Raw genomic sequence first — 11,321 nt, 5'->3', positions numbered from 1 at the left:
TTTGTCACATGATAGGTTTTACTCTTTACCGGTCAAATTTAGTATCATGGCCCTGAAATATGTTCTTGACACAATTCCTGCACCAGTTGACCGTTTCTGAATCTGTTCAATAATGTTCTATGGGCAAGGCTATGGGAGCATGATACTTTTCATTTGGTGGTTGTTGCGTGCAATTCACATTAGTTATTACCGATAAATACGACTTAGTTCAAAAAATCCATGTTTATCGGATGCCCATATCTCCGGAAATAGTTGACCGATTCTAAATTTGATCAACAGCATTCAATGTGACCATAATACCTTTTATTTGCTGGTTGTTCCGTTTATTCGGTTATGTGGTTGCTGAAAAACAACACTTAGTTCCCGAATTCCGCGATTTTTGGGTCTTGTTCCGTCCATATCTCCGGAACCAGTTGATCGATTGAAAATCAATTAATTAACACCACCATAAACAATAACCATACGAAGCGCCTAACCATAAATTCGGGTTATCATCCCTACTTTACAGTGTTGGGAAAATATCAAAATATCAAATCTCACCAACGCCCAAGATCACGCTTGATTTTCGTAGACAAAAATCAACAAGCAAACAACTGCAGTTGATTTTGCAAGCTGTGATATCACAGCTCGGAATATCAAGCTAACAAAACTCACCAACTGCAAATCTCACCAAACTGTGGTGAGATTGAGTTTAATAATTGTTGCTTTACACCCGAACGCAACCGAAACTTCCATAACGGCTTGCAGCAGTCCCTTCGCGTCTGGCATCGGTGAAGATTAAAAAGAGATAGCAAACTATGCTTTCTCTTTCTAAGAAAACGATGTGCAATGGAATCATTTTTGTGTCGAGGCAACCCTCAGCTTGATGTTTGCACGTTGTGAATAGTCTCGCTATATCAAAGGAGCTTGTAAAATCAATATCAAGCATGATATTTTGTTCCAATATCACGCGTGATATTGCGAGCCCATGAGAGCGGAAAAATATCAATTGATTTCTGGTTTTGCCAACACTGCTACTTTATGTGGTATGGTAGTACCATCTATGATGTCGTTAGTGTATGGTACCCGTTTATTAAGCCTTTAATAGAATAATGGTACCTTTCATTTGGTGGCTGTTGCATTCAATTCGGTAGAGTGGTTGCCGAGAAATACGTTTAAGAAAAATGTGTTACGTTCTCTCACACACACATACACTGACAGACATTTCCAGATACCGTCAAGTTGAGTCGATAGGAAAACTATTAGAAAAAATATCAATATTTTTACAAAAAAAAAACTCAAGAACGTTCAAAAAAGAGTTGATCAAAAATAAGACCAATTGTAAATTTACTCCACCATTATTCGATTTGACAGAACCAGAGTACCAGAATTTTCGGGGTACATTGACATAACACTGGAGTTGTCAAATAGCTCCCGGGTTGACTGTAACCGACAGAGGCACAGAGTATAGAGTTGGTCAATTTTTAACAAAATCAACCATAAACATGAATGCCATAGAACTAAATCAAATCAAAGATTTACTAATCTCAAACAATGCTTTAAATGTTGTATGTCAAAAATGGCAGATCCAAGAATATTCAACCCACTTTGAATCCTTTAAAGTGAACAGCTGCACGTCACTATTTCATATACTCCATGTAGACCTATTTGATGGACCTCCAATTCATATGTACAATGTTCAGGGAGACAGTTACATTAGACTTAAGAATTTCTTTAGGTAATCAATTAATCGTCATATTATTTAAGCATAGTTGAATAAATAAGTTTCAAATTCAATAAAAAAAGGATAAATTATGAATCGTGAATTTAATGATAAAAACGAAATCAAAAACTTTAATTTTTCTATACCAAGAAAAACGACCCTTGTTTTAAAATATACCATACTCCACAGTTAAGTTAACTTTAAAAACGTGCTGGTTTTAAACGCAACTGATGGTTAAACTATTAACCTGGAATTATTGGTGAGAGCACTATGAAGTTTTAACTCCAATGCATTGACATGATTGTCATGGTAAAATACACAACTTTCAATTTTAAAAAGAATATCATATGTAGTCATCTCACTGCGTCCTAGCAAGAAGTACGGTCGACTTGTTTCGCGCTCCGTTGTTTTGGAAGTTTTCTCGGTATTCGCTTGATATACACGCAGGGAAATGAACATAAGAAAACCAAAATTCAAACATTATGAAAACTCAAAAATGAAGGAAAAAAATCTTTCATACGTCTCTTATGCGTTTCATATAAAACATCTCAGTTTTCATTATTTGGACATAAGCCATTCATGCGCCACAGGTTTGAATTTCATAATGCGCTTTTTGAAATTTGGAAGAGTGTATATTTGAAAAAAATCATAAGGAACGTTATAAAATTCAGACCGTTCAGACCCAAAATTCAAGATGGAAGTGGTTATCGAAGAGCAAGCGTTGCTGCAGGATTTCTTAAATCAAGTTCCTGCCGATTGTTTGACATTTCTTAACGGTAAGTATACAATATTTATTAATTTGATTGTTAATATTTCATAGCAAATCGATAGGAATCGGCTATAACACAACAGGATTGCTAACCGTAACCGAAACGTATTTTAAAACCAGCCTTGAACCGTTTCCAAATTTTTGGGGAGCTGACCAATTGTGGCATTGGATTTTGGATTGGAGACGGCGAAACGTAAGTTATCTATTTTCTTCATTACTCAACATCTTCGTTAACTAACATTAATTTATATTTGCTATAGCATCTCGATAATTTAATTCTGCCTGAGCAGCAACCGGAAGGGGAAATTCCGTTGGAGGAGGAGGAGGTACAGCAGGCAGACGGAGCTGACAAAGAAAATAGCAGCGAACAAAACAGTTCTCCGTTAAAGGTTTTTAACTGCAAACGTATTTATTAATACAGAATTAATTATGCTTAGATTCAAACGCAGATTCAGTACGACGCGCACGGAAGTGGTGAAGGAAGCAGCAGTGCAAACAGTGAGGCGAACAATAACGAGATTTCTGGCATAAAAAAGGCTAAGAACCCAACGGGATCATTGGCAGAGGTTTGTTAGAAAATTATGAATTAATATTTTTAATTTTTCCTAAAAATATTTTTTTAGAGTAAATTTCACTATCTCACTCCAAATGTTTTAAAACACCTGCTTGCTGAATCCGTATTCGGCAATCAAGTTTTGAAGTGTGCTGAAATTCAACAACTGTCGCCGGCTGGCAAAAAATTCGTTGTCGACACTGTGGCTCGATACCACTTAACTCAGGACAGAAAAACATCCGCCGAAGTATTGAACGAGTACAGCGACGTTATTGTTACTTTGTTTGTCAAAGAAGGAAAGGTAATATAGCATTGTTTTAATGCCACTGTAAATTTAACCCTCACGATCATGTTGGTCATCACGATGACATCTTTTTACAGGAAATATATTACATACCAAGCAAGGGACGAGCAAATCCAGGCGGAAAACTGTTTAATCGGATAAATTATATTAAACAATCAGAGAGACAGCGAGATCGTTCGGAAGCAAATCATCTTCAACCAGAAACAGTTGAATCCGAAAATATCCTTCAACCGAACGTCATATCTGCATTATCCTGGCTGGAGGTGAACATATTTCCGTGGACAACAGTCCTTGATCAGTGGGAGATAAGTTTTCCTGGACGTCAGAAATGCTTGAGACAATTTGCAAAGGCTGAGCAATAGGGTTACGGTATGTAATGTGGGTCTAGTCCTTTCATTCGGCCTATCACGCAAATAAATAATTAATTAAGGAATATTACACAAAAAATAAGGAAAATATTGATCACTGATGGTTGATAAATGTGTACCACACACAAATCAATTTATATCACAACATTTCAATACATTTTCAGCTCTCGTAAGTAATAAAACTGGTTGAGAATATCACAATGTTCGGAGTTTTTAGCCGCCATGACTTATAAGGTTAAGATGGGAAGGTTGACTGACGATCATCAAATGGCCTGATTATGGCATTTATTGATTGGAATTTCCTGATAATACACACTAGACGTAAAACTTACAGTTGCTGTTTGAATATTTTATGTTTATTTTAATTGTTTAACAACGTTTTCACAAGTAAAACATGGACCCAACTTTAGGGACACATTTCTTTTCTATGTTCCTAACTATGGCCCATGAAATTCATTTGACAGCATATAGCAATAAGAGTAACGTCAACAATGTTGTTTTGCATTTGGATGATAAGGAACGAACAGGAAGGGAGATTTTTTCTGCCAAACCTGTATAATGAACATCACAATGTTCTGATTTAGATATTCTGCGGTCAAAAGACGATAAGCGAAATTTTTAATTTTTAATTTTTAAATTGAGTGATTTAATGTAGTTTTCGTAAAATTTTCTCTAAGAAATGTTTTGAGGAATGAAGAGCATTAAGTTAACAGTGATAGTGATAAAAAAAAATACATCAGAAAACGTTACCAAGAGCGTTTTTTTGAGGATCAAACAAGATAGGACGAAGTTGCATCCATAAATAGACCCAATTTGGGGACAATAGACCCATATTACATACATTTCCCTCGTGAGTTATTGTCTTAAAAAAAGTAAGTTTTTCAACTTTTCGTGGTTTCTGATAGCAAACGACATGATAAGCATATCTAAGCATACCATTTAGCAGTAGAATATCGTTTGCAGGTAAATTCATTGATGAGTTATGATTAAAAACGTAATCGATGGCTGCATATTAGACCGAGGTTAGGGACGTATACCCTATATTAACAAGTACCCGCAACTATTAACCGAAGGTTGCGGATATCAGTTGGTAAGTATTTTTTTTTTTGTCGACCTAGCTTAAATATGAGACATATGTCTACAGAAAACAATCACTTATATTGACATTTACTTCGCACTACTGAAATTACTGGAACTAGGGACTATTTGAACTTTGTTCAGATGGTGCAGTCTATATTGGATCGAGGTGTTTTCGGCGTGCAGCGCTGGAAGATAGATTCCTTGATGATGGTGATAGTTTTTTAGTCCGCCATATATACCTAGCATTTTTAAACTGCTGGAACTGGAAAGAAAGTCAATTTTTGAGGTTAAACTTTGGCAATAACTTTACCTTTTTATCGTCAGGCAGTAATTTTGTTAAAATATAACGCGGAAGAACTTTTTTTTACCCCCTCCGGGGTCTGATGATAAAAGGTAAAGGTTTTGATGAAACCGTCATTTACCCTATAGGTTTACCTCCAAAATTGGACATCGGAGAGTATCGTCTGCTTGAGAGGGTCTCGGTGCTTCCGTAAAAATCCGTACTACACATTTCCACTGATTTTCACTATTTGAGCAAGATCCGCTTTGTGTCTCGAATAGTCCATTCTATGCGCTGAAGTATTGATAGTCCGAAAGTGAGGATAACAATAACGAACCAACATTTAAAAGGGGCATAATTGATTTAGTAAACAATGGCTTTAAACGCTGTACAGACTGGAGAGTTATAACATGTTATAACGGTTGTCAAATAATTGCAACACAGAAACCACCATCAAGATAGCGCTATAACATGTTATAACTCTGTAGTCTGAACGTACTATTAGCCTTCGATTTCTAGTAAATAAAAAATCACCCCTCCAAATTAACAATGCTAGCTGGTAGATGAAATATTCCTCCAACTGTTGGTTTCATTCATTTTCATGAGTGAGCTTTTATTCGCGGGGAATCGACGGCTAAAGCAATTGTTTACAAATGCAATTACGCCCCTTTGAAATGTAGGCACTGATTTTTGGCTGGAGCGAAAGTGAGGATAACAAACATCGCACTTAAAAATGGGATTACGCAAGTGTGGGTTTTATAAACGCCAGAAAGGTCAATTTGCACTCTTTGCACTACACGGTAACCGCAAAATACCCAATAATGACTACAAAGTAAGCATTTTCGAGGGAAACTGGGACTACCCATTAAATGAGTAAAATTTTAACCATTTATTAGTAATTACAACTACAAAAATAAGTAGTAATGAATTAATTTTTGAGTAACAAATACTCATAAATGGGTAATATTTTTACTCATTTAATGGGTAGTCCCAGTCTCCCTCGAAAATGCTTACTTTGTAGTCATTATTGGGTATTTTGCGGTTACCGTGTACGACCGAAATGGAGAATCCCTGGGGGGGCGTGATGTCAAATCAGCCTGTTCATGCTTGTCAATTTTTCACACGGTAACTTCACCTTACTCACCGGGGGAGTCGATCGTACTCACTTTCGTCCGATACATAGAGTTGGCAAAAAGCTAGTAAACGAGAAATATCAAACTGAGTAAAACCACTCAGTCACAAATTTCCGGGACTATGAAAAACGGGCAGTCGCGCTGGATCAAACGCTCCTAAATACGGCAAAATTATGGCCCAAATTCCGGCGAAAATGATTTCGGAAATGGGTTTCAACCGATTTAGCTCCGGTTTAATGAATCTAGAGCAACCAGTATCCATTTTTACTAATTCGTGTTAAAATTAGAAGAAAAAAAAAAACAAAACCGCTCAATCCGCCAAACACAAAATCTCTCATTATTCTTATTATTTGTCATGTACGCATTATCCACGTCGATGTTATTCGTGAAAAAAATTAAAAATAGTATTATAAAGCACATTGATAAATTACCACCTAAAATGAATCCATTTTTGTTCGATTTAATTATCGTCACGAGACAAACAGACATAAAACATTGAATATTTTTCACTGTAAAACATCGTCGCTAAAAAACTACCACCATCTGTTGAGTACACTGTGATGAGTAGTGTGCTTAACAGATGGCGATAGTGTATAAACGACAAACGCAAGGCAATTGACTAAGCGTGCCACAGGTGGCGGTACTACCATCTAAGAAACTTTTAAATTGACCTTTAAATACGTGTTCGATGAACAACTTACGAGTGTTATGTCTGTTTGTCTGTGGTAATACCATAGAAGTAACTCTAAGACCACTGGGTCCCGAAGAAAATCATTATTATTTTTGGCTCACTCAGTACCAGAACAACGGTCCCAAGCAGTCCCAAGCTATTTCACTCACCCCTGCATGTTCTGCATGAATCCACACACCCCTGATGTTATCTGTCAAACTTTCATAGTGAATCAAAACAAACATAGTGTAGTAATAGAATTTCAACTAGAATAGGGTACGTTAATCGTTTGCTTGGGACCAATAGGCTACTAAAGTGGTGAGCCAATTTAAAATCGTTAGTTTCGTATTGATTGTTGGTAATACTTCCACCACATTGTTCTGAAAAGAAACAGTCCTTCTCGATTGGCTCCCACAAGTGACAGATCAAATTGACTCCCGTCATTGTCTCCGCCAGACTATGAATATAGTGACTATAGTTTTTATGACATGAGTGAAATCTTACTCATTTTTGGGATGTACTCAATGATCGTGTGACCAATTTATCTGCATCATCTTTGTTTACATGTCTACATTGAAGATGTTTTTTCATCACCTCCTGTTAAATGTATAAAATCATTGTATATAGGTAAGTGAATAATCCAATAATTGAATAATAAGTGAACAGTAAAATTTTGAAATTCCAGTTCAATGAAAAGCGCAAGAAACGGACCCCTGCCAGAGACCCGCAGAGACGGAAACGGAGCCATTCCTGAAGTAAAAAAAACGGGTTGTTACACGTTACGCAACTGGCAAACGATGACCACGGATATAGTTTTCAGTTAAATAGAGCAGGCAATTGGTATGTTTCTGGTCATATTCTGGCAAGTCTAAACTAATTATTTTTGGTTTGATATTTTTTTAGTGTTTTGAAATAGCGATTACTTCCACCACCGGTAAACAACGATGTTTCATGATCTATGTCACGGGCTACATCAAAGTAGCAGTAGCACAGGAAGTCACCGATCGAAGAATATCCAGTCAAATCGAAAGCTAGCTGACCTACCGGGCGCTAAAATGGGTAAGGTCATGGCTTATTTCCTGGTGGAAGCTTCTGGTTACCTAGATACTAGAGAAGTAAAAGCGACTAGCATTCCAAAGGAACTTGAATCGACGTTACGAATCTCACAGAGGGCATTGAGAGTGCTCAAACAACAGCTGATACGAGGAAGGAGGTGTTTGCTATTGAGAAATAAAACACAAAACAATTATTTTAAGTTTATTTATTTGTCGAAACTCATTCCCAGTAGCTTCACGGAGCCAACATTTAAGACTGAATTCATTATCGAATAGCGCGGTGGGAGGTAGAGTCCACCCACTGTTATTTCGTATCCAAATAAATTTGCTGGTTTTGTGTATCTGATTAGAGCGAACCATACACTAGTCACCAAAAGCAATTATATTTTTTGTATTTTCAGCTTGACATAGACTATCGCCTGCTGGCATTCGGTGACTCAAACAAAATAGTGAAAAACTGGGTCGCTTGTTTCGAATGCATAAGCAAATTTGCACAGATTCAAGCCAAAGATCCATCAGCGAAGGATTTGATTAGGGCGATTGATGATTTGAGCCTTTCTGCAGGTAAATAACATTTTTAAAATAAGATTGAAACTATTTGTAATATTTTTTGTTCATTAGATTCTAGACTGCTGAATGTATTGCTGGTATTAAACACGGTTTTACTTCCGGTGAAGGCATCGAAGGGATTCAAACCAACGGTGGCTACTGCACAATCAGATACGTTTGTTGTAGCTCCCAACCGCGAAGAGGCATTAATTGCTGTCCAAAAGCTTTATGACGTATACGACAAGCAAGAATTTCCTTTGTGTCCAAAGCTCGCGATCATCGGTGAAAATTCTTGCAAGATTCAGGGTGGTTGTATGGTCGTCTACAAATCGTTGGTGTACGATTTTTCAAGCGTGGCTCGGGCTATAGACGTCATCATCAAACTACATCTTGTTTTGGGCTTGCCATTTTCTAAAACATCTAAGTTAGTTTGGGTGTTCATTGAAAAATACCTGTACGGCATTGAAACTGACCGTGGATACCTGTGCATTAATAAGTTGATCAGCTACATACAAGAACATAATCCACGATGTTTGTAACGTGCTCATTTGCTGAGTGCTGTGAGCAATTTTCAACAGCAAACGATTTCATAGCTCACTTGGAAATGAAACATAAACCACCAATTGAATTTTTGTTCAAATGTCCATATCCAGAGTGCGTGCAAATATTTTCCAAAATTTACGGTTTTAAACGGCACGTAAGGAACCATCAATTTAATGAGTCATGCAGTTCTACACTTGATCAATCATCACCATCAAATCCTATGAAATTACCATGTTTATCATTCCATAAGGACATACATCAAGATAAGGACACACAAGAAGATGTTGTAATAGAGGGCACGTCTGTAACAGCGTGTAGATTAGAAGAGAACATACTACATATTCAGCAAGAAGCGATTGAATTCACGTTAAAGATTCATGAGAGACCCAATATCACCCGACAAGATGTTCGGAATATTCAAAAAGCTACACAACAATTTTGTGGGACAGTCGCAGGGAAACTTGAGTCCATAATTGAAACTCAGAATCCTGAGATTCAGTTTGAAATAAACAAATATTTGAATCAGTTTAACAACCCGTTTGAATTCATTGATTCTGATTTCAAATTCTTCGGACAATTGAAACAATTAGGACTATTTGAAAAACCAACGATTCTAGTTCTAGAAGATAACAAAATAAAACAATCGTCAGCGATTGAGGAACGAAAATCCTGTTTAGTATTAAACCCAATTGAATTCCAAATTCGGTCCTTTTTTGAAACGGAAAACGTATTACAGAAGACCATTGAAAATGCAGAGTTATTTGAGCAAGCAACAGTTATATCGCACTTCGTTAATGGAGTGGTATGGAAGAATATAAAAGTTAAATACTGTCAAGATAATGATTTGAACATGAGCAACAATTACATCATCCCGATATGGCTGTACGCTGACGAATTTGAAGTAAATGACCCGTTGAGTTCACACAACAAGACTGATTCTGTTTGTGGGATATATTACAACTTCCCGACGGTACCGGACGCATACAAGTCGAAGCTATGTAATATTTTTGTCGCGGGCATTATTCGAAAAGTCACCATTAATAAGGCAGGGGTCAACAGACTCATTAGTGAGGTAATTAAACCGTTCAAACAGCTAGAACATGAAGGGTTGATAATAAATTTACCTTCTGGACCTATCAGAATACGATTCATTTTGAGTCTCTTCCAAGGAGATAATCTTGGTGTCCATTCTTTACTCATGCTATCTAGTGGATTTAATGCGACATATTACTGTCGGTTCTGCCGACGGCATAAACTCCAATTGCAAACTGATGTTGAAGAGCACAATGAGTGTGCAAGAAACAGGCAGAACTACGAGCAAGACGTTCTTATTGGAAAACATTCTTTAACCGGGATTTTGGATCGGTCGGCATTTAACGAATTGCCGTCTTTTCATGTAATTGAGAACCCTACTGTGGATCCAATGCATGATTTATTCAGTAATGGAATCTGTAAATATGGTTTTTTGGCATCTCTCACTCATTTTATCTACGTCAAAAAGTATTTCACTTTATCAACACTTAATAAGCGTATAATAGTTGTAAGCAGAGTATCATCCGATGCTGCTCTTCGTCGAATGCCGAATATTGAGGAGGGATTTGATAAAAAACGTAAATGTAAGATAGTAACCATGAGAACAACTTCTTCAGAGATGAAAGCTTTTTGTTTTAATTTTACATTCATAGTAGGACCTCTTGTACCCAGTTATGACCCTGTATGGAATTATTGCACGTTGCTAATAAAGCTTGTTGAACTAATACTTTCTAAAACGTTCTCGAACCAAGATTTGTCACGTTTGCAAGAACTTATTCAGCTCCATCATTCTTCATACATGCAATTATTTAACGAAACTCTAAAGCCTAAACATCATTTTGTAGTACACTATCCAAAGATTATAAAAGAATGTGGACCAGTTGAACGAATGATGTGTTTTAGAAATGAGGCCAGGCATAAGAGTTTAAAAGAATATGCTCACGCTATATCATCACGTATCAATATTGCATATTCTCTTTGTATCAAAACTTGTTTACAATTCAGCCATGCTCTTCGCAATAAAATATTCTTCAAATCCGATAACGATGAGTGCTTCACTGACCAAGTTATAAGTTCGAGATCATATTTTGAACAACTTTCTTCACATTGTCCATTTGGCTTCGATGAAGTGATCAAATTTGCACAATCTGTGAATTTTAAAGGAAGTGAATTTAAAGCTGGTCACTTTGTTGCAACATATTATCATGGAGAAATGAAACTACATGAAATAGAAGAGGTTGTGAATCATGACTGTCGTTTTTACGTTATTTGTAGAAATTGGA

General features: G+C 36.7%; 1 protein-coding gene and 2 long non-coding RNA genes across 3 annotated transcripts; 2 read left to right on the top strand and 1 right to left on the bottom strand.

Annotated features, from left to right (window-relative positions):
- The first annotated feature begins 2,396 nt into the window (after nucleotides 1–2,396).
- On the top strand, nucleotides 2,397–9,357 carry LOC135707613 (uncharacterized). Its single transcript, XM_065229477.1, has 7 exons — nucleotides 2,397–2,478; nucleotides 2,534–2,664; nucleotides 2,732–2,860; nucleotides 2,921–3,037; nucleotides 3,095–3,325; nucleotides 8,316–8,478; nucleotides 8,536–9,357. The coding sequence occupies exons 1-7, from the start codon at nucleotides 2,397–2,399 to the stop codon at nucleotides 9,000–9,002; spliced, it is 1,320 nt and encodes a 439-aa protein (XP_065085549.1). The 3' UTR covers nucleotides 9,003–9,357.
- On the bottom strand, nucleotides 4,812–5,628 carry LOC135707633 (uncharacterized). Its single transcript, XR_010518238.1, has 3 exons — nucleotides 5,556–5,628; nucleotides 5,199–5,433; nucleotides 4,812–5,038 (listed from the first exon to the last, which is right to left on the bottom strand). It is a non-coding gene; the product is annotated as an uncharacterized LOC135707633 (long non-coding RNA).
- LOC135707632 (uncharacterized) lies at nucleotides 7,427–8,079 on the top strand. The gene is made up of 3 exons (XR_010518237.1): nucleotides 7,427–7,486; nucleotides 7,545–7,699; nucleotides 7,763–8,079. It is a non-coding gene; the product is annotated as an uncharacterized LOC135707632 (long non-coding RNA).
- Nucleotides 9,358–11,321: the final 1,964 nt, after the last annotated feature.

The sequence above is a fragment of the Ochlerotatus camptorhynchus genome, unplaced genomic scaffold (genome assembly GCF_037179485.1).
Source record: "Ochlerotatus camptorhynchus isolate MF236.1 unplaced genomic scaffold, CSIRO-AGI_Acam_v1.1 ptg000314l, whole genome shotgun sequence".
Taxonomy (NCBI): domain Eukaryota; kingdom Metazoa; phylum Arthropoda; class Insecta; order Diptera; family Culicidae; genus Ochlerotatus; species Ochlerotatus camptorhynchus.
The sequence above is the reverse complement of the archived record's forward strand: the minus strand, read 5'-3'. Positions and strand labels throughout refer to the sequence as shown.